Genomic DNA, 24982 nt, shown 5'->3' on the forward strand with positions numbered 1-24982 from the left:
CGATAGCACAGCGGGTAGGGCGTTTGCCTTGCACGCGGCCGACCCGGGTTCGATCCCTGGCATCCCATATGGTCCCCCAAGCACCGCCAGGAGTAATTCCTGAGTGCAAAGCCAGGAGTAACCCCTGAGCATCGCTGGGTGTGACCCGAAAAGCAAATATAAATAAATAAATAAATAAATAAATAAATAAATACATGTAGAGAGTCTCTTGCCGCGCACCTGGCTGTCTTCCCCGGGGCCTCCTCGGAGGGAATGGGCTCCAGTTTCCCTCCCCACCCAGAGCAGAGCTTCTGGCAGCCAAAGTCCTAGGGAGCCTAGCCACAGTCATGCTCAAGGCCCCTCTCCCACGTTCAGACTAGCCTCACGCATGAAGGAGCCGGCAGTGGAACCCAGGTGTGTGGGACCTGGGGCTGAGACCTCCAAGGCGGCTCGGATCGGGACTGGGCCTGCTCTGCCCAGATTTCCCATTTCCCAGTAGCTAGGGAGTCACACCCAGTGACTGACCCCAGCGCCGTGTAATCCTGTCAACGGCCCGCATCCAGAGACTTAAAAGCAAGCTCCAGGAAGCGCGCGGCCACTTCACGGCCTTTCGATATCTTATATCCTACTTCTCCCTCTGGGAGGCAAACTACTGGGAGTTTCCTGCCCACATGGGAGAGCCTCGCAAGGTCCCCATGGTGTATTAATATGCCCAAACCAGTAGCAAGCTGGGTCTCATTCCCCTGACCCTGTAAGAGCCTTCAGTACGGCATCATTGGATGGACGAGTAGAGAGAGGCTTCTAAAATCTCAGGGCTTGGATGAATGGAGACGTTATTGAGACCACTCGAGAAATTCGGTGATCAACGGGATGATGATGATGAATGATGATGATGAATAAATATATGTATCTGATAATATATAGTCACATTCACATATATATATATATCCATCCCAAGGGGGTAGCTAATATTCAAAATATGCAAATAATTCCTAGAACTCAACAACAAGAAAGGAAGAAGCCCAATAAAATAGGGGTAAAAGACTTCTCCAAAGGTGTATAGATGGCCATAGGCACACGAAAATGTTTAGCATCACTTATCTCATTTCTGACAAGGAGCATGGTCCATATTGCTAAGACTGAAAACTATTATCGGCAAGGGCACTCTGGGGTCTTGTGGTGGAAATGAAAATGGGTGCAGCCTCTGTGGAAAATGTGGGGAGGTTCTTAAACAAAAGAAAAACGGAAACTCATGTGATCTGCAATAGTGCTCCTTGGCATTTGTTTGAAGGAAATGAAAACCTTAACCCAAAAGGCTTCTTCCATCCCATGGTTACCCCGTGGTCATTGGTGGGTATTTTCATAACAGTCAAGGCAGAGCCAGGGCCAGTGAAGCGCTGAGTGGACTGGAGCACTTGCTTTGCATGCAGCAAGCTGGTGTTCAGTGCCTGGCACTGTGTGGTCCCCTGAGCATCACCAGGAGTGACCTCCAGTACCACTCAGGGTGGTGACCCCGCCTCTCCCATGGAATCCACCTAAGTGTCCTTTAATGAGTTTCATTGGTCCAAATGACTGGGTAAAGGGGCTGGGGCACATATCATATACTCAGTGGGATACTTCTCTGCCTTAGTGCAGTGGGGAGAAGGGCAGGGGGGGAAGGAGGAGGGAGGAGAGAGAGAGAGAGAGAGAGAGAGAGAGAGAGAGAGAGAGAGAGAGAGAGATTGTGCTTTTTGGACAAAATGGATGCATGTCTGATATTGGGGGGTGCTGAAACTTTGATGGTGGGATTGGTGAGAATCACACATAAACCCCTGAAATTCAAAATTATTATAAACCAGTGATAAGAATCGTTTTTAGGGAGTCGGAGCTGTAGTACAGCAGGTAGAGCACTCACCTTGTACACAGTCAGGTCAGTCCAGGTTCCCTCCTTAGAGTCCCATATGGTCCTCTGAGCACCAAGTGTAATTCCCAAGTGTAACTAAGGAATTAACTAAGTAATTCCTAAGCTAGGAGGAACCTGGGGTGTGGCATCAAGACCCTTAATGGGAGAAAGGCAAAAAAGTATGAACTGTATATACTATGATTGTTTGCATCAGTTGCAAAAGCTGAGACAGTGAAACAAGAAACTGTCTAAGCAAAAAACACAACGTATCTCCCTTACCTCTCCTTGACTCTCTCTGGGCATTTCCTCACCTGCTGTGGCCCCCAAAAATGAAATAAAAACAAAAAAGTTTTTTTCTGACCAAGAAACAACAGCACTGGAGAAGTATGAGCAAAGTTCTGGCTTATTTGCACACGCAGACTCGACCCGCCTACTGCGAAAAAGGATGTAGGCTAGAGTGCAGTTCTCCAGGGTTTAGACGCAACCGACAGGCTGCTTCTCCGAGCTAGGGCCCATCTTCCACTCACCATATTCTATGATTGCTAAGAACTCATGGCTGCTCCTCCCGGAAGGGAGCATAAAATGACCCCCATGACCATGGCTACCAGACTCCGCGCCAGGCTGTTTTCACTCGGCGCCCCAGAGGTGGATGGGTGAAAGTCCTTCCGCCCCAAGGGACCCAGCCCCGGCAGCTGACCTCCACTACCCAACCACCACCACGCTCCAGGCCGCTTTCCACAGGCTCAGGCTGAGCCTCACACATGAGTGAACATAGTCCTGGACCACGTGGCCGCAAAGCAGCTGCACAACACATTATCATAGAGGGAAATAAATATACACGCCTCTTGGAGAGCCCGGCAAGCTACCGAGAGTATCCCGCCCACACGACAGAGCCTGGCAAGCTCCTTGGGTGTATTTCATATGCCAAAAACAGTAACAATAACAGGTCTCGTTGCCCTGACCCTGAAAGAAGCCTCCAATTGTTGGGAAAGACGAGTAAGGAGAGGTTGCTAAAATCTCAGAGCTGGGATGAATGGAGATGTTACTGGTGCCCACTCGAGTTAATCGATGAACAACAGGATGACCGTGATGATGATGATGACAGTGGTATATGTAGGCTTGTGTAGGGCTGGAGCGATAGCACAGCGGGTAGGGCACTTGCCTTGCACGTGGCCAACCTGGGTTCGATTCCTCTGCACCTCTTGGAGAGCCCGGCAAGCTACCAAGAGTATCCCGCCCACATGGCAGAGCCTGGCAAGCTACCCATGGCATAATCGATATGCCAGAAACAGTAACAAGTCTCACAATGGAGACATTACTGGTGCCCGCTCCAGCAAATCGATGAACAACGTGAAGACAGTGCTACAGTATAGACAGGTTTGTGAGACCAACAAAAGAACCAAAATTAGAAAACATGTTTTATTATCACAAAGATCTCTCATACAACTATATATATATATATATATATATATATATATATATTTTGGGGGGTCACCCCAGCGATGCACAGGGGTTACTCCTGGCTCTGCACTCAGGAATTACTCCTGGTGGTGCTCAGGGGACCATATGGGATACTGGGAATCGAACCCGGGTTGGCCGCGTGCAAGGCAAATGCCCTACCCGCTGTGCTATCCCTCCAGCTCCCTCATACAACTATATATTTTTTAATTAAACACCATGATTTGAAAGTCGCTCATAATCCATTTGTTTCAGGTATTCAGTGTTCCAGCACCAACCCTAACCACCAGTGTGACCGTCACTCAGTCTGCCATTGTCCTCACTTTCCCACCCGGCCCCAAGTCGTCCCCCTTAGGAGACACAAAGTGATTTCCTTTATATTGCTTCCCACAACATAGATCTCGTGATGGTGTGACTGGAGTCATTGCGGATTTATTGAGCTGTTTGGTGCTGGTTCGACCTTTTGTGTTACTGTGTTTGTTCACTGAGCTTAGTGGGCGTCCGTGCAACTTCCTCCTCTAATTTGCTGTGCTCCCACGGGGCCGCCAGTAGGGAGACATCAGGAGTGTCCTGCGGCCGTGCGTGCAGGCGTCTGCTCCAGGAGCTGTGGACTGCGGTGGGTCCTGCAATGTGGCATCTCTTCTGGATTAGTGGGTTAGTCATGAGCTGTGAAGTGGGCTGTTACATGCTGGAGGAGGCTGAGAACGGCTGGGGCGCCGGGATTGTCTAGGACAACTCTGCTGTTTTATTATTATTATGATTATTGTTATTATTATTATTTTCCTTTTGGGTCACACCCGGTGATGCACAGGGGTTACTCCTGACTCATGCACTCAGGAATCGCTCCTGGTGGTGCTCGGGGGATCATAGGAGATGCTGGGAATCGAACCCAGGTCTGCCGCGTGCAAGGCATACGCCCTACGTGCTGTGCTATCACTCCAGTCCCTGCTGTTTTATTATTTTTTTGAAAGGTATTTTTGCAGGACACAGCATCTTGGGGAGATAACATTCTCTGTGTGTGCGCAGATACAATTTGGGGTACACAATGCCGTGCATCTGTGCCTGCCGGTGGCACTCTCAAGCGGCCCCCTCCCTCGGCCTCCACTGTGTGGTCTGTTCCTCCCGCGCTTTCACCCTGCTTTGTCTTTGGTGTCGGGAGTCTGGCTACAAAGTGTCTGTGAGTTGTTTTGAGTTGGTTGGCTTTTGTTTTTGTTTTTGCTTTTTTACTTTTTGCTGTTTTAAGATTCGCTGCCTTAGATTTGGGAGCTACTTATTCCGACCCAACTTTGAGATCACCCAGTGATATTTTAATGTTCTTCCTTGCCCCTTCCCCTCCCTCCTTCTTTCCAGCCGCTCTTTGACATGGATTGGACAACATGAGAACCCAACGGTCACGGAGCCTCTGTTTATTGTTTCACCCCTTTATAGTGGAATAATTTAGAATGTATTCAGTTCTAGAACTTCCATTCTTCTATAATTCCCACCTCTCTCCCTAGCTCCATTCTACATAGCTATACTTTTTTTTTCCTTCTTTTTTGGGTCATACCTGGCAATGCACAGGGGTTCCTCCTGGCTCTGCACTCAGGAATTACTCCTGGCAGTGCTCAAGAGACCGTATGGGATGCTGGGAATCGAACCCGGGTTGGCTGCGTGCAAGGCAAACACCCTCCCCGCTATGCTGTCGCTCCAGCTCCTGGAGGAGGATTTTTAAAAAGGATTTTGCTGATTCTAACATCTGGGTCATTCAGCTTAAACTAACAACTTTTCTCTTAAAAGATTTTTTAAATTGTAGTTTGGGTAATAAAATGTTTGTTTTTTCTGGTTTTGTGTTTTGTTTTGGGCTACATCCGATGGTGGTCGAAGATTACTCCTGGCTCTGTGCTCAGGGATCACGACTGGCAGGACTCTGGGGGCCATCTGGGGATTGGAACTGTGGCCGTGAGCAGGGCAAGCGCCCTACCCACCTTGTCCTCTCTCTGGCCCTGCGTCTGTGGTGGAAGATGCAAGCCCTAGACAGGCAACACAGTTCTGGCAGCCAGGATTCGGTATTACACTGCATTCTTGCTTTGTGCATTCTCTGGATTTTTTTTCTCTTTTGCTGTTTGGGGCCCACACCGGCTGTGCTCAGGAGGCCCCGTGAAGTACGGGGGATGGAATCGGGGTCAGCGCTTACCCTCCTCTGCCTTTCGGGCCCCTCCCACTAATATTTGCTATACTCATACGACAGTTCTGGCAAATTCTCATTTGGGGGAGGGGGGTTGCCAAACTCTCCCAGCCCTAAAATTCTACTTCTGATGAGGTTTTCTGCGGCTGAGGTCACGTCTGCCTGGGCTGGAGCAGAGTGTGGACTCGGGCTGCCCAGAGACTGGGCTGGTCCCCGAGCCTGCCGGAAGGGATCCCTGAGCACCACCGGGTGTGGCCCCCAAATCACCCCCCAATATAAATATATATATATATAGTAACCATATGTGAGAATGTGAGGTTGGTGATGGAACATTGAATGCACAAAACAACTATTAGGAACAAATCTGTGAACCGTGGTGCTTAAAGTTAGAAAAATACTCACCTTTGTAACTATGACAAGAGGAACAGTTAAAACAACATTCGGCAGTGGATAAAGATATTCCAAATATTTTTTTTCAGCTTTTTAAAAAAAATTTTATTTTATTAAATCACCATGTGGAAAGTTACAAAGTTTTCAGGCTTATGTCTCAGTTATACAATGCTTGAACACCCGTCCCTTCACCAGTGCCCATATTCCACCACCAAAAACCCCAGTATACCTCCCACCCCCCACCCCCCACCCCCACCTGCGTAGCTGACAAATTTCACTTCATTTTCTCTTTACCTTGATTTCATTCCATATTTCAACACAAAAATTCACTATTGTTGTTGGAGTTTCCCCTAAAAAAACAGTCCTGCTGACAAGGAAGCATTTGTGATAATTAGTTTTCCACTGCTGAGAATGAAGAGATATGAAGGTTTAGGATTTCTGTACTTTAGTACTTTAGTAATTAAGTCCAGGGAGATTTATGTTAGAAATTGCATCATTTCCCTTCCTGGGGCAGCATGGGGCTGTGGCTTAGTCCACAGTCTAGAGACACTGCTGGAAGCAGTTGCTGGTACCAAGAGTGGTCTAGCTGGCCTCCGGATCGTGGTCGACCAGCAGTAGAGCGGCCGCACAAATGAGTGGCCACCTGGGTCACGTCTCGGTGGAGAGTGCGCCGGTATTGCCCAGGCCTGAGATTGCCCAGGCGATGTACCAAATATTAAAGGGAACATTGGGAGGGACGTGGAATTGAAAATAATAGGTTTAGGGACTGGAGCGATAGCACAGCAGGCAGGGAGTTTGCCTTGCACACAGCCGACCTGGGTTCAATTCCCAGCATCCCATATGGTCCCCGAGCACCGCCAGGAGTAATTCCTGAGTGCATGAGCCAGGAATAACCCCTGTGCATCGCCAGGTGTGACCCAAAATGCAAAAATAAATAAATAAGTAAAAGCAAAACTAGTATTCTGGGAAGAGATGGCCCTGATTTAATTCTAAAAGGGTTGTTCCCCCGGGAGCACACCACAGCCTAAACTTTTACGCAGCCTCTACCTTTCTACTCATGTAAACTGTGATGCCCACTCAGCCCAGAAGCAAATCCCCTGGGGCACTCTGATTCCTCAGGAACTGGGGGTGGGGCGGGGCTGGTGACACCCGGGGGCCTGAGGAACCGTTCTTGGCGCTGTGCTCCCGAGTGACCCCTAGCAGGGCTCGGGCCTCGAGGTGGTACCGTGCATCCAACTGGGTCAGCTGTGTGCAAGAGAAGAACCTCAACTCCGGCACCACTTCTCCAGGCCACGATGCATGTTCAGACATTGGGGGAAGCACAGGTGGACAAGGGACCCGCAACCCTCCCCCGCCAGCCGCACCCAGGCGGGAGACATGCCCCTGGGCTCTGGCCACAGCCAGTCACACAGAAGCCAGAAACTGGGGCAGAAGGAGCAGCCCGGACGTCCGGGAAATAGGAAACACACTTCTGTCCGGCACCAGGAGGCGACGATGAAGGAAACTGGAAAATAAGCAGTAAAGGAACACACGTCCGAAAACGCAAGCCTGCAAGGGGACTGAGATGCTCTCCAGGGAACTCCTGGCCCAGCCCACGGCACCCACCGCTGCACAGCCCTGAGGGGGACACACCGCTACCCGCGGATCACAGTGGCCTCTGTGTGTCCGTGTGTCCAGACGGCAGCAGAAGGCCCTGGTAGACAGATGGACGGAGGGGACCACTGCCCCTGGAGTGGGCGGGGGTGGGCAGTGCCCCCTGCGGGGTCCGGAGAGAGACTGAAACAGAAGAACTGGGGCTGAGGGGGGAGGGGCGCAGCCAGGAGCGGAGGGCGAGGGCTGTGGGCCTCTGGGGGCAGGACCGTGGCCGGGCCGGGGGCAGGAGGGGTCGCTACCGGTCACCTCTTCTCCCTCGCTGGAAATGGAGAAGCAGGAGGGTTGGGGGCTGCGGGTGGGCATGTCCCCTCACTGTCAACACGAAGCCCCCCCCCACTTCAAAGCCTCTTCTCTGCCTCCCTGACGGGGTGGGGGTGGGGCGCATACCTGGGGAGAATAGGAGGAGCACACGGTGCTCTCTTCAGAGGTGTTTGCGTGCCCTTAAAAAAGCTGTTCCCCCCCCAAAATAAGGCATCTGGGTCAGTGACGCCTGCGAGCGCAAAGCGAGGGCCGCCCGGGGCGCTGCAGGTAAGCGCTCGCTGTGGCGGTGGGGGCCGGCGCCGAGATCACACGGGCCAGTTCTTGGAGCCCTTCCCTTGGGGGCTAAGAATAGCAGCATGTCCTATTTCTGCCGACGGCCCCAGCCGCCGGGAAGCCTCGGCCACCATCTGCTTGTTATTCCCATCACAGCCTCTCGCGGCCGGGTCTCATCTGCCGGTGAGGAGAAGCTCGTGTTGGGGAGCCTGCAGCCGAGCCGCCCGACCCCGCAGTGCTCAGCCCGGGGGCGCCGGGGACAGCCTCTGAGCACCCCTCGGCGCCAGGACACGCACCGGGGAGGCGTGAGTCGGGGCTGGCGCCCAGCACTGCCCCCCACTGCCCCCCGAGGCTGGGGCAGACTCAGTGGCCTCGGTGGCCCCCAGCCCGGGCAGGTGCCGGTTCAATATTGAAAAAGCAAAACAGGAAGCAAGAGCCGGCTTGGGTTCAGGGCCTGTGCGGAAAGTGCGAACAGTGTGTTACTTTGGGACACTGGTCGTTCTGGGCTCGGGCCCGGCCCCACCGCCTCTGCCCGCCCCTGCCCGCCCCTATCGGGGCATCCCCCTGGTCCCCGCTGAGAAGCGTCTGCCGCCGGGCAGCCCTCAGCAGCACCTTCGCCCCGTCACTCGCTGGAGCAGTCAAGTCCTATTGCAAACAGGGAAGACCCCCCCACTCACCCCGCAGTGCAGACGCCGCGGGCCCCTTCGGGGGACAGGAAGCAACCCCCACGGAACTCAGCCCCGGCTCCAGAAGGAGCCCAGGTCCCCGAAACCAAGCCCACAGAACAGACGGCTGAGGGAACCTTCCAGAATTCAGAAGGGGCGGGCTGAAGAGGGAGTGGGGGGGACGCTGTGATGGCGGGGGGGTTGCTGGGGGCTTCCCACCCCCTCCGGGGCCTCTGCCTCACTGTCTTTTGCACTGCGGGGCAAGACTCGGCAGCAAGGGGGTGAGATTCCTGAGCTCCAGTGGGGTGTGGGGGCTCGCCGAGCTGCCACCGGGCTGGGGTGCTGCATCTCGGGCCTGCTCCTTCCCGCGGCCCACTGGGGTGGCCCTGGGCGCAGAGTCGTCCCCGAGCTGCCACTGAAGCCTGGCCTGAGGTCAAACCACCCTCCCGAGAGGCCGCTGGGAGCTGACAGGGAGGGCTGTGGCCACACCCGGGTCCCTCCGTACCCACAGACGGGCAGGGCTGTGGGGGTAGGGGACGGGGTGTCGCAGGCAGGAGGTGATGTTGGGGCCCGAGAGCCGGTGGGGGTCCTGGGAGGGCCCCACCCCACTGGGGCCTTGACCCTGAGGCTTAGGGATTGTGGGGTTCAAGCAACGGAAGATAAAGGTGGGGGTCCCCCGAGAGCTCCCTCAGCTCAGAGGGCCCCGAGCAAGGAGGTGCCATGTGCTGGCTCCGGTCAGGAGACGAGGGACTAACTCGCAAAGAGCCTCTCACCTGGGGATGAACGAGAAGGGCAAGACCCCTTCTGGAGTGGGGGTCCGTGGGCCGACAGGAGCGAGCGCTAAGACGCGAATGACAGGTTGAACACAGGCGCCGCGCGGTCTACAGAGCAGAGGCTCGACAGAAAGGTAGTCAGGTTTCCTTTAATTCTTCAGTCCGCAAGAAAGGAAAAACCAAACAACAAAACCCAAACAACAAAAAACACAGCAACCACCACACCAACCCAAACCCCTCCCCGAGTAAGAAACCGAAGCTGGCCTCCGTGTACACGGGCGCCAACGTGCGCCCAGCACTCGTGTCAGTCGGGAAACAGCTTCTGTTCAGCCGCGTGAACTCAGAGACGCTGCCATCAGGTTTACAAATACAGCCACGGTGGCACGCACACGCGCGCGCGCACACACACACACACAAACACACACGTGTGCACACACAGCGTGATTTTACAGTCAAACACGTAAGGGGAAGATAAACACCTCCCCAGAGCTCCGCCCGGCCCGGGCCCGCGGGAACTGCACTCGCCGCCGCGCCCAGGGCCGGGGCCGTGACGGGCCCCCGCAAGGCGCGTAAGAAAATGGCGTGAGAGTAAGAATCAGTAAAGCTGTTGGAGAGTCTTGCTCACTCGCGGGGATGCGCACGCGTCACGTCGTCACGTGTCACGTCCCCGAGGGCGCGGGACACACACGGCTGCGGCCGAGCGGAATGAAACGAAGGATTTGGTAAAGGTCCACAGCCTCGAGGGCCGGCGGGCCAGGGGCCCGGCCGCTGGGGTCTGGCATAAGGCACTCGGTCCGCACGCCCCGCCGCGGGCGAGCCCTGGCGCCCGTCACGCCAGCGCCCTCCAGCGCCCTCGGAAAGGAAAAGGAGGGAGAGTGGAGGACGCAGTGCACTTTAATGACGTACAGCATCGGGGACCTGGCAGAGGCCCCGGGCGTCTCGTCGGACAAGCCCACACCGTCCGATCCCTCTGTCCGTCCTGCTCCCGGCCGAGGCCCAGCACCGCTGGGGGAGACCCCGTCGCAAACCCCGGAGTCCGTCACGAGCCTTGGTCTCTCCTCCAGCGAGCACTGTGAGGGAGGCAAAGCGGGTGCCGGTGCCTGGTCCAACCTGGCCGTTGGCTGCTGCCTGTCCCCATGTCACTCGGCCTCCGTCTCCTGCGGTTTGGCACCTGCGGGGGGGAGGGGACAAGGTCAGCCACGCTGCCGCCGGCTCTGGGGGGCACCGTGTGGGGCACCCGTTCTGCCCCCACAGGCCTTGGACCCCCACCACGCGCAGCCAGTGCCCGGGCGCCAGGGCGGGTTGGCAAGAGGGGTTCGAGGCTACGGTCGCCCTTAAAACCTGTCTTCTTCGGGGGCCGGAGCAATAGCACAGCGGGGAGGGCGTTTGCCTTGCACGCGGCCGACCCGGGTTCGATCCCCGGCACCCCATATGGTCCCCCAAGCACTGCCAGGAGTAATTCCTGAGCACAGAGCCAGAAGTAACCCCTGTGCATCGCTGGGTGTGACCCAAAAAGAAAAAAAACAACCTGTCTTCTTTGTTTGCAGAGGAGGAAACTCACAACTGAACGTCCGGAGCGACAGCACAGCAGGTGCGATCCTTGCCTGGCACACGGCCAGCCTGGGTTCGATTCCCAACACTCCACAGGGACCCTCGAGCCCCACCAGGAGTGATCCCTGAGCACAGAGCCAGGAGCCAGCCCTGGGGAAGGCCCCAAAAACCCAACCAAAAAGCCGGAAGTCATGGCTGGGAGGGGAGCAGGCTCCCCGCTGAGCCACGCTGGGCCGCGTCTGACGGGGTCTGGAGCGCAGGCGGCCTGGGGCAGGGTCCCCGCTGTCTGTACTTCTGGGGGCTGGGGAGGAGCGTGCCCTGCCAGGCGGGAGCACTGCCGTGTCCCTGCTCACACAGCCTCTCTCCACTTCCTCGCAGAGGCGAGAGACACGGGCCTCACAGCCCACCGAGGCACGTGGACAGTTGCCAGGTGCGTCCAAGCCTTGAGGCGCCTCGGCCTGTCTGCAGGAGGGGCGACTGGCACGGAACTGCTCCCGCGGAGAGGCCCGGGGGCTCGGCGGTCACACCCACGCGGCTCAGGATCATCCGGTGGTGCTCGGGGACCCTCGCAGTCTGGGGACCGCACCGGGGCCGTCACGCAAAGCAAGTCTCTCTCTCTCTCTCTGGTCTCTGGGGCCGGAGCTCAGGCCTCACAGATGCGCAGAGCAGCACCCTCGGAGGGGGAACTGGGACCCGCCTGGGGACGGGAGAGGCCGCACCTCACCCCTGCGCACCAGCTGTTCCTCCGAGGGCCTCTTGCTGCCGAGGGCGCCCACCCCTGCCAGAACAGCTGCGCGCCACACGGTCCCGTCCTCCCAGGTCCTGTGGAGGGACAGAGGGGCGCCCAGTGGTTGGCCGGGGGGCTCTGGAGCACCCTGACACACTCAGATGGGCCATGCAGGCAGTACTCCTTCTTCAGTGCTCATGCCAGGCGGAGTCCCCTGGGTCACGGCAGGCACAGTGCTGGCCCCCATTTTTTTTTTTTTTTTTGCTTTTTGGGTCACACCCGGCAATGCTCCAGGGTTACTCCTGCCTCTGAACTCAGGAATCACTCCTGGCAGTGCTCAGGGGACCATATGGGATGCCGGGGATTGAACCCGGGTCGGCTGCGTGCAAGGCAAACGCCCTACCCGCTGTGCTATCGTTCCTGCCCCCCGAGTGCTTCTTGTCACCCAAGCAGCAGGGCCCGTTTCCCCGACCCAGCAGCAGCTGCGTGCTCCGTGCCCAGGGCCTGACCAGTGCTCATGAATCAGGACCGGCAGGCCCAGTCCCCACGTGTCTGGGGTGGGGGACGGAGCTGCTTTCCTGAAGCAGGTCTCAGCCCCTGGATTTCTGCAGGGGAGGAAAGTCAATGACCGCCCCCCCCCCCGTGCCCGCCCCCAGCAATGCCCCGCTCCCGCCAGGTCACGAGGCAATCGAGCCCGGGGCTGTGTGTGCAGGTCCCAGACGGGGCGGGGGTGGGGGGTGCAGACTGGAGAAAGGCATGAGGCCCTCCCTGTCGGGGTGGGCTGGACACTGCCCTGTCCTACGGCCGCACAGGGCCCCGGGCCCGCCCCGCGCCCACAGGTGTAGAGGCTCCAGGGACGGTCCGGCCGTCCACACGGTTGGGCGCTTAAAGTCGTTGCGTACAGTGTGACACAAAAAGGAAATGTGTCTTTGGGTTTGAGTCTCACATACTCAACACACGAGTTTGCTCGAAAAGTCAGGTAGCTTTGACAGTTCACCCCCAGGACCTCCTGTGCTTCCGGTTAGAAACGGCAAAGGAAAAAGCAGAGCTGGAGCCTTTTCTGTGTCTTCCTTAAAAGCCTGCACATTTCCCCGCGCGGGGCAGATGGTCACGACACCGGTTCCTTTCCTTTCCCAAACACCAGCTGCGGCTCCGACGCGCCCACCCGGGGTCTTGGAGTCTTGGCGGCGAAGGCAGCAGCTCGGGGCTGACTCTCGGGGCCGCTCACTCCGCAGCCTCCTTCGTTCAGACGCTGCCCCTCCCAGCGGCTGGACTCGACGCGTTCAGGCCTCTGGAGGCCCTGGAGCCCCTCCCCCGGCCTCCTGTAACCACTGAGCTGCCCGTCCTGCACCCCTTCCCAGGACCTTGTACTGGGTGACTTTGGGGCGATGCTGCCACGCTCCTACTAAGTCCGCCGACTCTCGTGTGCGAGGGAAGGAGCGAGCTGTTCCCTTTGGAAAGCGGGAGGGCCCCAGCGCACAGCTGCCCCGGGTCTGGGGGCCCCGGGAACCCCGGCACTCGCCACGCGCTTCTCTCTCTCACCCCGGCTTGGTGGATTTGGGGGAAACTCAGAGAAATGAACCAGGGCTGGGGAGCCGGGCCCAGAGGCCCCGCCTTGGGCAGGGAGCCCCCGCCCAGTTCTCCCGAGAGCTCAGCGTGCAGGGGGCCAGGGGGCGTACCTGTGGGGGTGAGGATCAGGGCCTGCAGGATGTCCGACAGGGAGATTATACCCACGATACTATCGGCTTCATTGACCACCACCAGCCGATGGACCTGCGGACGAGAAAGCCTGGGAGAGTCAAGAAAGAAAAATCACCTTCCGTGGGCCACAAACGCGGCCACGGCGCCGAGCCCACGCAGGCACGAGGGTCACAGACTGACTGCTGGGAGCAAGGCGGGCCGCGGCCACCTAAACGTCTGTCACACAGCAGGCCAGCCCCGGGGGCCCCAGGGTGCTGGGTGCGAGACCCGAGGGCAGGTCTCAGGAGGGGGGGCCGCTGCCCCTGCACCTCACAGACACGGACATACAGCTGGCTCCAGGCCCAGCCCACAGGCCAGACCAGCTTCCTCTTTCCCACACCCCCGGACGGAGAGGGGGCCAGCAGAAGGGGGTACGGAAAGGGGAACGACGCCTTCACATCTCCTCTCCACTGGGAACACTTCCGACATCACAGCTGTGTGAGGCTCAGGAAAAGCCACCTTTCAGTGTCACCTAATGCATTTCTTTGTGAGTTTCTCTAAAAATACTCAGCATCTTGCATATCCCTGCGACGGGCTGGAGCACCGGCTTTGTGAGCAGGAGGCTTGGGTTGGATCCCTGTACCCAGGGTCCGCCAAGCACTGCTGGGAGTGAGCACTGAGCGGAGAGCTGGGGCTAGCCTCTGAGAATGGCCGGGTGTGGCCCCCAAAGCAAAAAATATTGTAATGAACATAATTAATTATGAATCAAGACAACGGTTGGATCTAGCAACAGGAAGTGCCCTGATGAGGCCAGAGCGATAGGAGAGCAGGAAAGACACTTGCCTCGAAGGCCACCTGCCTGGGTTCGATCCCCGACATCCTATATGGACCCCCCAAAGTGAGTGCTGAGTGCAGAGCCAGCAGTAACCCCTGATCATCACTGGGTGTGGCCCCAACGAAAGAAAGAAAATGCTGATTGGAGAGTATGTGTGTGGGGGGGGTGCTTGCCTTGCCCGAAACTGACCCAGAATCCATCCTTGCACCCGGAGCCCCCTCAGGAGTTGGCCCTGAGCACTGCCGGATGAGGCCCCAAAGCCCAAGACAGCAGGAAAACCACGAACGCATCCGAGCAGCCCCTTGAACCCTGTGACCCACGCCGCCAATTCAGCGAGTGCCTGAGGGTCCCGAGGGCTTCAGGGGGGCGCCCGGCCGGGCCCCGCTCACCTCGGCTCTCACGATGCGGTCCACGATGGTTTCCAGCGTCTCCAGCTTGCTGCACTTCACCACCCCCTCGAAGTACTGGGAGCGGTGCTGCAGCGCCTGCGTCACCGTGATGTCGAGGTTGTTGTACGTTTTCTCAGCAGCAAGATTCTGCAGCCGGGAGACAAGGAGACCTTGTCCCTCAGGGGCCTCCAGTGGCCACCAGTGCACCGCTTAAAGCCGCCTGTTGTTGTTTTTTGGGTTTTTTTTTTGGCTTTTTGGGTCACACCCAGCGATGCTCAGGGGTTCCTCCTGGCTCTGAACTCAGGAATTACTCCTGGTGGTGCTTGGGGAACCCTATGGGATGCTGGGGATCGAACCCAGGCCGGCCACGTGCAAGGCAAACGCCCTCCCCGCTGTGCTATCACCCCGGCCCAAAGCCGCCTGGGTTTGAAGGGCAGGGTTGACTTTCACCGGGGCCCGTGGTGGGGGCGCAGCCCTGTGAGTTCGGGCTGGGCTCTCCCGCTGCCTCCCGCTCGCTGCCCCCTCTCCTGTGCGGGATGGGCACGGCGCTGCAGCCGTGTGTCCTGGGAGCCCCCTGGCCCCCCCCCTCAGGACCAAGTCATCACAGAGGGAGAAGAGGCCGAGGCAGACCCAGGGCTGCAGGTGGCTTCCCAGGGTTCCGAGAGCCGACGCAGTTCCCCTCAACACGTGCCCCAAAGCATCACTCTTCGCGGTGACCGCACGAAGGAGAACAGGGTGCGAGAGGGCGCCCGGCAGTGCTCAGGAGGGCTGACCCCAGGTCCCTCGGCCACCGCCGCAAGGGTCTGTTCCGGACACGTGGGGCTCAGGGTCTGGAGCCCGGCACAGCAAACAGGGAGCAGGGTGCAAGGTGGGGGCCCTCACGGCCACCGCGGGGTCAGCAGGCTCCTGCCCCGGCCCTAGAACCAGCCCCTGAGATCGCGGCCGACCTGGGGCCGAGAGCAGCGAGTCCGGACACACCAGGGCCGAGAACGAACTCAAGCCCAGGAACGCCGGTGCTCTGGGAGCACTCGCTGGGGCCGGGGGCACGGCTGGGCAGGGGGACAGTGGGAGCCCTGGGCTGCAGTGGGTCACCATCCCGCCCCCACCGGACGTGCAGACGGAGCCTCGGGGAGGGCGGGAGACCTGATTCCGGCTCTCGAGCCGCACGCAGCAGGCTCCCTCACCCCCCAGCACACTCGGCAAGGCGGGGGCTTGCTTGGGTTTCATGGCTCGGGGGCCACTCGCAGCCGGCCCAGGGCTCCCTCCTGGCTCTACCAGGGACCGCTCCTCAGGGGACCCTGCGTGGTGCTGGGGGCGACACCAGGGCTGGCGTGGGCGAGGCAAGCTCCCCCACCCCTCCACCATCTCCCTGGCCCCTGTATGTCGGGTTTAATAAAACGATACTTACAATGACATCAAATTTCGAATAAATATCTACAACTTTTCCTACAAGTGAAAAAGAGAAAAGTGTGTTAGAAAACTGTGAGAACCAAACAAGGGCACTGCAGACGCACCTGCTCCTGCCCCCACGGGGCGCTCCTGGCCCTCCGGCAGCACCCCCAGCGCCCGGCCCGAGACTCGTGCCCCCGTGCCTGGCCGCGTCGCTGTGGCGGCGGCCGCACTCACCTGCCTCGTCCACGACAGGCAGGGCCGACACCCGCCTGTCCACGAAGATGCTGAGCGCCTTGATGATGGGCGTGTCGGGGTGGATGAAGGCGATGTTGCGGTACGTGCCGATGCCCAGCGCCTCCAGGTTCTGCCGCATGAAGGCGGGCTTGGGCATGTCGCACATCTGGGGAGGGGCGCGGGCTCAGGGCCGGCCTCGCTCCTGCCGACCCCCTGCCCGCCCCCGCCCTGCCCCGCAGGCCCCGCCCCGCGCCCACGCTAAGGCCCAAGCCCCGCCCTGCTGGCGGAGACCATCTACCACAGTCGGCACCTAAAGTTTGCAGAGTTTTAGGCTTTTTTATTTTGCTAAAAAGTGGGGTACTTGGGGCTGGAGCGATAGCACAGCGGGGAGGGCATCTGCGTTGCACGCGGCCGACCCGGGTTCGATTCCCAGCACCCCATAGGGTCCCCCAAGCACCGCCAGGAGTAATTCCTGAGTGCAGAGCCAGGAGTAACCCCTGAACATTGCTGGGTGGGACCCAAAAAGGCAAAAAAAATAAAAGTGAGGTGCAACCCTTATGTGAAGATACTCCTGGAAATTCCCAAGTGCTCGGGCGTGGTAGGGGGCTGGAGACCATGCCACGACCTGCACAGATCACCGCACAGCCCTTCAGCCCTGTGCTCTCTCCCTCTGGCCTTATGTCAATTAAAAAATTGGTTTTTTTTTTGGCGTCTGAGTCCTAACCAGAGGTCCTCGGGCCTCACTCCTGGTCTGTACTCAGGATGACTCCGGGAGTGCTCAGGGGGGCTGTAAGTGACGCTGGTGAAGAAAGTCAGGGCTGGCTACAGGCAAGGCAAGCGGCTCAGCTCCAGGCCCCAGCCTATGTAAAAATTTTTCTAAAAATTTGTGTTGGGGGCTGGAAAGACAGCACAGCAAATAGGCCACTTGGCTTGCACACGGTTCACGTGGGTTTAGTCCCCGGCATCCCATACGGTCCCCCCACGCAGTGCCTGTGACCCCTGAGCACAGAGCCAGGAGTACCTCCTGAGCACACTGGGTGTGGCCCGCCCCCAACACAAGGACCCAAAGGAAAAAAACAAAATAAGTGTCGGAATTCTTGCAAAGACGGTGCAGTGATCGTGCAGTGAGGTGCAGTGACTGGTCGCCTGGGCCTGCCTTCCTGTCCCCTCTACCTGCTGGGCCTTCCAGACCGCTGGGAGCCGGGCCGCATCCCACCGCCCTGCTCTGGACCCACAAGGTTCCCCTCTCCTGCGAAACGCTGGGTCTTCCTGGCACCGCTGCAGCTAACAGGATCCTCTTGGGTCTTTCCACTACGGCTCCGCGCGCACACCCACAGGCAGTCGGCCGTGAATGCTGGCCCGACGCACCTACTCACAATCTCTTCTAAGGAGATGGTTGCAAACGGCTTCCTTTGCCCACGTGGTACGGTATTCAGGTTTACACTAACAGGGCCGGCGTTGGGGCCGCAGAGACAGGATGGTGGGAAGGCCCGTGCCTTGCACACGGCTGGCCCGGGTTCCGTCCCAGGGGCCCTAGATAAAGCCCGGAGCCCGCCAAGAGTGATCCCCGAGCTCAGCGCCAGGGGTGCACACGGGGCAGTGCCAGTGTGACCCCCCAAACCAAAGGAACCCACCAAGTTCCATGTGTTTTTATTAATTTTTTGGTTGTGTTTTGTTTTTTTTTTCCCCACACCAGGTGGCATTCAGGTTCACTCTGGTCTGTGCTCAGGGACCAACCCCCGGGCAGCTGGGGTAGGGCACGCACCCTTCCTGCTGTACTATCTCTCTGGCCTATGCTTGCTTTCTTTTTTCTTTTTGTTTGTTTTTGGGTTTGGGGGCGACACCCAGAGATGCTCAGGGGTCACTCCTGGCTCTGCATGCAAGAATTACTGCTGTCGGGGAACCATATGGGATGCCAGGGATTGAAACCGGGCCAGCTGCGCGCCAGGTAACGCCCTCCCTGCTGTCCTGCTGCTCTGTCCCCTGTTCCCACTGTTTGGCTATTCAGTGTGAAGGATGGTGACTGTTTAACCGGGAGGCATTAGAGAAGCACAATTCCAACAGCAGTGAGTGAGAAACTCAAGTTTAGAAACAGAGGCCTTAAAACAACCATTTTTCCCCCATGGTGCCGGCTGACGGGGGCCGATTTCCGTGAAGTCAGGAGACGCCGAGGCAGCCCCGTCTTGGGAAACACGAGCTACTTACAAAGAGCTGGAGGAACTTGAGGATCCTTTTGTGGGTGAGAATGTAAAGTGCGTTCCCGCTGATGGGGTCGATGACGGGCAATCGGTGGATCTTATTCTTGATCAACGAGTAAACGGCATCGAAGAGACTGCAGGGGGAGCCAGCAAAGGGATGAGGAGCCGGGAGAGCACAGCTGGCCGGGAGCTGCTCTCGGGGAGGGTCTAACCGGGGTCTCAGAAAGCTCCGGGAGCTTTCGTCTGCGGAGAAACTCCAGGTGCAAGTGGGTGCTACAGTTACTCAAAACTGCTGCGCTGGGGGCTGGAGCGGTAGCACAGCGGGGAGGGTGTTTGCCTTGCACGCAGCCGACCTGGGTTCGATTCCCAGCATCCCATTTGGTCCCCCGAGCACCACCAGGAGTAATTCCTGAGTGAAGACCCAGGAGTAACCCCTGAGCATTGCCGGGTGTGACATTGCCGGGTGTGACCCAAAAGGAAAAAAAAAAAAAGCAAAACTGTTGAGCTATTGCACTGGAGCAGTCGCGGGTCCTAAACTTTGTACCCAGTTTGCTCACCAGTGCTCTAGAATGTTCCAAAGGCTTCCTTCCAAGTGAACTGCAGATGGATCCCTGAGTGCCCCAAACCACAGGGGGGTCTGACTGCTTTCCAAGCTCCAAGGGGCCGCAGTTCTCACCTGCCCCGCCCCGCTGGCCCAGCCCAGCGTCCATCCTGGGGACGCACTGGGCCTTGGAATGGAGGAGGCGGCCGTGAGCGCAGACTCGCGCGGCCCAGAGGGGTCTTCACTGTCAGAGCAGCCCCTCCCGCTTACCTGGCATCTGGAGAAATGTTCACCAGAGGCTTAAATGTTTCTTGTAAGTAAAGCTCTGTGTTGAGGAAAAGAAAGGCGGCAATTAACCCCGGGGAGGCTGCTTGCATTATCACAAAATGAGAAACACGTGAATGAGCGAGACTCAGACCTATTAAAAGCACAAATCAAACACACTTGATGGACCGAAAACTGTCGGGTAATTGGTTACGGCTATTTCAAACAACTTCCACGGTGACTTTAAGAGGTGGCTTTTGTGGAAGAAAGAAATATTTAAACACAGCAACGCGGCAGCTGCTGTCAACAGCCTCACGGTGGCTGTCGTGAAAGCCAGGAGAAATCCGAAGACAGAGCAAAGCCAGCAGAGGTCACCAGAATGCCACCGAGTCCGGCCGTTTGTCCTTTCAGACAGTCCCTCCAGGCTAGAGAGCCCAAGTGTGGCCAGAGAGAAGGGGCAGCAGGGAGGCGCTCGCCTCGTACACAGCCAACCCGGGTCTGAGCTCCGGCAGCCCTAAGGCCCCTGAGCACCGCCACGAGTGAGCCCTGAGCACTGCCAGGTGTGCCCCGAAACAAACAAAAAGAAAACTAAAGTTGGAATCAACTTGGTCCAGTAAATGTTCTCCAGTCTTATTTTTTTTTTTCTTTTTGGGTCACACCCGGCGATGCACAGGGGTCACTCCTGGCTCATGCACTCAGGAATCACCCCTGGCGGTGCTCAGGGGACCATATGGGATGCTGGGATTCGAACCCGGGTCGGCCGCGTGCAAGGCAAACGCCCTACCCGCTGTGCTATCACTCCAGCCCTCTCCAGTCTTATTTTGATAAGCTAATGCTAAAATAAACTGCGTGCCGGGGAATTCCTGGGACGCGGGCACCACTCATGTAAAGAGCCACGGAAACTCATTTGCTTTACTGAGGTTTTCACCCAAGGCCCTCGAGAACGTGGAGAGGGGCTGGAGCGATAGCACAGCAGGGAGGGCGTTTGCCTTGCATGCGGCCGACCCGGGTTCGGTTCCCAGCATCCCATAGGGTCCCCTGAGCACCGCCAGGAGTGACCCAAAAAGAAAAAAAAAAAGAATGTGGAGAGAGGATGACGACAAGGAGGGAACAGTGAGGTCTGGTGGGGACACACCAAACCCTGGTCTGCACCTCCCTCCCCAGGGGGGTGAGACGCTCGCCCCCCTCGGCCCCCCAGGCCCTAGCAGGGAGCCGCCACACTCAGCCATGCTGCCCCACGCTTTCTGGGGTCACTCGACAGCTTTGTCACACCCCACAGGGAGCACCAGAGTGGGAGGCAGGTAGAGCACCCCGGGGCCCTCCGAGGGCCTCCGCTCAGCCAGGCACCGAGGAGGCTGACCCAATGCACAGCACGAAGCTACATTTTCTCTCTGGCCGCTCCCAGCGCCCCCGCAGAGGCCTCCCCAGGTGCCATCAGACTGAGCTCCCCTGGGTGCCCTCCAGCTCCTCTGTCATCCCTCCCGGCCGCCCTGTGGTGCCCCAGTCCCCACCCCGTACCCCACACGGAGCTTTTCCCTCACACAGGACGAGCTACAGCCCGACACATTTCTGAGCTGCCAGTTCAGGGGCAGGTGCTGCGACTCAGGGTCTGCACGGCCAGAACGTTCCGGCACAAGGCAGCTGTGCATGCTTTGCTTCTGTGCGACGCCCGTGGTGCTCAGGGGACCCCATGTGGGGCGGGGATCACGTCTGGGGGCGGCTGTGTCTGCGACACCTTGTTCCCTGCACCAGCTGCCAACAGTCTTGATGTTATTTTCACGTTACTTGCTCGGGCCAAAGCACCTGGCTCCACGCCTCCCCGCCTGACTCTTCCTCACACGGCAGCTCACAGACTCGGTGCTAGCGGCTCCATGGGAGGCTGGCGCGTCCAAACGCGCCTGTGGGGACACTTGCGGGGGTTCAGCGGAGCCCCCGGGCCAGAAACCAGGTGCATATCCTGCCACCCCGGCCTTCGTGCAGGGACTTGCTCTGGGGGTCCTCAGGACAACTCAAAAGAACACAGTGCGCCCCGCCCCCCCCCCCCGAGAGAAAGACAGGAGTCTGCAACTCAGAGACGACCAGAGACCCCAGCAGGCCCCCGCTTACCTCTCCAGGTTTCAATCTTATGCTCCTCTAGCTCATAAATCTGCACCTGCAGTAAGAAACACCTTGTTACAGCCTCAACAGAGTGGAAGGGAGAGAAAAAAGGGCCAGTTTCCTAACGGCGGAGTCCAGGGCACCCAGAGGAGGCAAACAAGGAAACCGCTGGGGACTCAAAGACAAACCCTTCACCCAAGGCCCAGTGACCCCGCTGCACCATCTCTGTATCAATGTACAGGAAACTTCGATGCACTTACGTGTACACACACACACACACACACACACACACACACACACACACGCACGCTTGTTTGCGCCATCCCCTCCTCTGCAGAGAGAGGATTTGACCATCTCTTCTTTCCAAGGGGGATGAATAGGGCTGCGCTAAAGTGAGTCATCTCTGTATCTCTATACGGGGAGGAGAGAGAGGGGCCGCACAGAGCGCCTGGGCGGGTGCCCCTGAGCCCTTCTCGTATCCCTTTGCTTGAAACCTCACCTAGGGGCCAGGAGTGCTCGGTGGGCTGAGGCACCTGCCTTGCACACAGGAGCCTCGAGTGCAAGGCCTGGCTCCACGTATGGTTCCCAGAGCACTGCCAGAAGTGATCCCTGAGCACCGAGCCCCCGGGGACTCTGGGTGGGTCCCCGAGGTGGAAGGAAGGGCCGGATGGTTCCAGAAGTCGACTCCTCAGCACCAGAGCTGGGGCTGCTCTCAGGCCGGGTCAAGGCAAGAAGGGGTGAGGCAAAGGCGTCGGCAGACCGACTCACACACGGGCGGACAGAGGCCCTGGACGGCAGGGGAGTGACGGGAAGGCGAGGCCCTGTCCCCCACCAACATCCTGAGGGCCTGGGGTGGGCGACAGACGGCCAGGGAGGCCCCATGCCCTCTGCCCGCAGCCTCAGGGCTGTCGCTATGGCTGCCGTGCGGACGCTGAAACACTTACGGCAAAACCGGCAAAGCCGGAGGCTGAAAACTTCCAAAACCCCAGAGGGGAGACGGACGCTCGAAACCCAGCGCACGGGCAGGACGGGGCAGGACCGGGCCCAGACCCAGGCCTGGGCCCTGCCCGCCACACTGGACCCGGGGAGCCGCCGCTGGGGTCTGCCACCCCCCACAGTCCCTCTGCTCTGAAGACTCAGGGACCCTCCGACCCTACAGAGCAGCAGAGCCGGGGCCCGAGAACAGACCCGGGCACAAGCGGACCGGAGCGTCAGCGCGTCCTTCCGTGGAGACGGGGCAGGGCACCCCGGGAGAACACTGAGGGGCACCCCGCAGGAGCCGGAGCGGGGCTGAGGGTGCCAGGAGCCAGCAAGGGCCCCGTGGCGAGAGACCGTGCGAGCTGTCCTCTGCCAGGGGCTGCCCACGGCTCGTCTCTCCGGCAGGGGCCCGGCCGCGCGACAGCCCTGCCCAGCTCTCCCTTCGCACACGCCCTTCTTTTTGTTTCGGGGTCACGCCCGGTGGTGCTCAGGGCTCAGGGCTCACTCCTGGAGGGACTCGGGACCCTATGGGATGCCGGGGATTGAATCCAGGCCGGCCACATGCAAGGCAAGCGCCCTCCCGCTCTCGTGCTCTGGCCTTCACCTCTCCGTCTGGGGGCCGCACTGGCTCTCCTCAGGGATCTCCGTGCAGGGGCTGGGGACCCTACGCGGTGCTGGACAGACCTGGGGTGACTGCATCAAGGCGGACCCCTTCCCCACGGTCCCATCTCTCGGGCCCAACTCTTCCTACTTCTAGGGAACGTTCTGGGTCCCACGGCACTCTGCTCTGGCTGCCTCGGGGCCCACTCGGTCATCTGCCCCAAGGCCCCAGCCAGGCAGCGCCAGGAGCATGGTGGAGGCACCGCACAGTCTCTCCTGCAGAGACACCAGGCGCCGACAGGGGTCTGCGGGCGCCGGGCTGGAAGCAGAGCTGCCGGCACTGTGGGCACTCGGGACTCCTGATACAGGCCAGCGGGGGCACACTCGGGTGCCCAGCGCCCCACGCGGGGACCGTCAGCGGGTCTCAGGCCTTCAGCATGGGCCGGAGGGTGGGGGGCACTGTGCAGAGACGGCAAACCCCGAACGGAGCGGGGGGCTTGGACTGGGACCCCCAGCCCCCAGCTGCTGTGTCAGACCCCCACGCTGACTCGCGCCTTCGCCCTGCCTGAGGGCAGAGCCAGGAACACGGGTCCGGGCGGGACCCACTGCTGGTGGCCCCTGAGCAGGGACCCGCACACACGGGAGAAGGTAGCAGGGGGTGTCACATGACCAGGGTCCTCACCGCACACACACAGACGGGCAGAAAACACCTGGACTGACACAGCATCAGGCGCCCGGGACCCCTGAGCACATCTCCCGCTTGATTCCTTTTGGGCTGTCCCCGGTGCTCGGGGGAGCGTGGGGTGCCGGGGACAGCACACGGGCCCCCTGCGTGCGGAGCCTGTGCTCTGTCTCCCCAGCTCTAGTCGGTAGCCCAGAAGGGATGAAAGGCCACGTACGAGAATCAGCCAGGGTCAGCTGCAAACACACCGGTGCGGTGCTCAGCGCCCCGCGGGTGGGGCCTGCGGCGTGGGGGATCCTGCCTGCAAGCGTGTGCCCCAGCCAGCGTGGGACCCCCACAGCCCCCCAGGGAGCCTTTACATGCTGACGAGAGGGCGGGGGCGGCTCTGGGGCAGGGCACAGGATGCGTATGTGTGAGGCTGGTTGAATAATTTCCACATATGTGCGCGCACGCACACACACACACACACACACACACAGAGCACAGCCAAGAATACATACTGGGAAACTGAAATCAGCCTTCAGTTTCAGAGTAGCGTTTTCCTGTTCGCACACAGAAAGCGCGGTGAAGGGAAGCGGGAAGGCGCATCCTTAAGCATGAAGGATACATTGTGTCTATATTTGGACAGCAACGGCTCTTTAATGTTGCAAGTCCTTTTTAGCTACTGCTGAGGTCGCTAGTGGGTCTGGCAGGCTTCACACTCCGTCCACTTAGCGGCCACTGCGGCTGACGTTGCTGGTCGGAGAGCAGAGCTGCGAGCCCGAGGACTGGCCAGCCCGCCCCCTCGCACCGCGGGGCTGCAGCGTTAGCCCTGTCACGCCGAGACGGCGGGAGGGAGCACTTCCGCAGTCAGGCTGCCTTCGAGACCCTGTTCTACCAAGAAACGGTTTTCCACTCCTGTACGGGAATGTGTTATGCGGAGAGAGTTTGGCTCACACATGGCCACGCTCACAGCTTACTCCTGGCTCTGTGCTCAGGGATCACTCTTGGTGGTCCTGGGGATGTAACCACGGACGGCTGCCTGCAAGGGCCCTACCCACTACACTATCTCTCTGGCCCCTGCATAGGAATTCACTGCGCAATATTAACCAGTACAGGTAAGACCCGAGGGTGACCCTTTGACTTCTGAGACACCCCCGGGCAGCCCCAGTTAAAGACAGCGACTGTCCATTTCTGCCCCCTTCTGCACCTTTGAAAAACCAGAGAAAAACTCGCTCCTCAAATGGCACGACCAAAGCAAACCAGCCGTGACACCCTCTCGGCTGCGCGTGGGAGAAAAGTCCACGTGGTTCCCAGGCCACAAGTCGCCAGAGGCA

General features: G+C 58.9%; 1 protein-coding gene across 9 annotated transcripts in view; it reads right to left on the minus strand.

The window, feature by feature from the left end:
• Positions 1-9631: 9631 nt before the first annotated feature.
• PRKAG2 (protein kinase AMP-activated non-catalytic subunit gamma 2) overlaps positions 9632-24982 on the minus strand; it is a 111165-nt gene continuing 95814 nt past the window's right edge. For all 9 annotated transcript variants that reach the window (XM_055131267.1, XM_055131284.1, XM_055131274.1 and 6 more), the window contains 8 exons: positions 21416-21461; positions 19316-19370; positions 18512-18638; positions 16307-16472; positions 16089-16126; positions 14681-14827; positions 13456-13549; positions 9632-10669 (listed from right to left, as the gene is read on the minus strand). In XM_055131267.1, coding sequence (XP_054987242.1) covers positions 10638-10669; positions 13456-13549; positions 14681-14827; positions 16089-16126; positions 16307-16472; positions 18512-18638; positions 19316-19370; positions 21416-21461 — 705 coding nt within the window. In that variant the 3' untranslated portion in view covers positions 9632-10637. The remainder of the gene's footprint in view (positions 10670-13455; positions 13550-14680; positions 14828-16088; positions 16127-16306; positions 16473-18511; positions 18639-19315; positions 19371-21415; positions 21462-24982) is intronic.

This window comes from Sorex araneus, chromosome 1, assembly GCF_027595985.1.
Source record: "Sorex araneus isolate mSorAra2 chromosome 1, mSorAra2.pri, whole genome shotgun sequence".
Classification (NCBI taxonomy): Eukaryota; Metazoa; Chordata; class Mammalia; order Eulipotyphla; family Soricidae; genus Sorex; species Sorex araneus.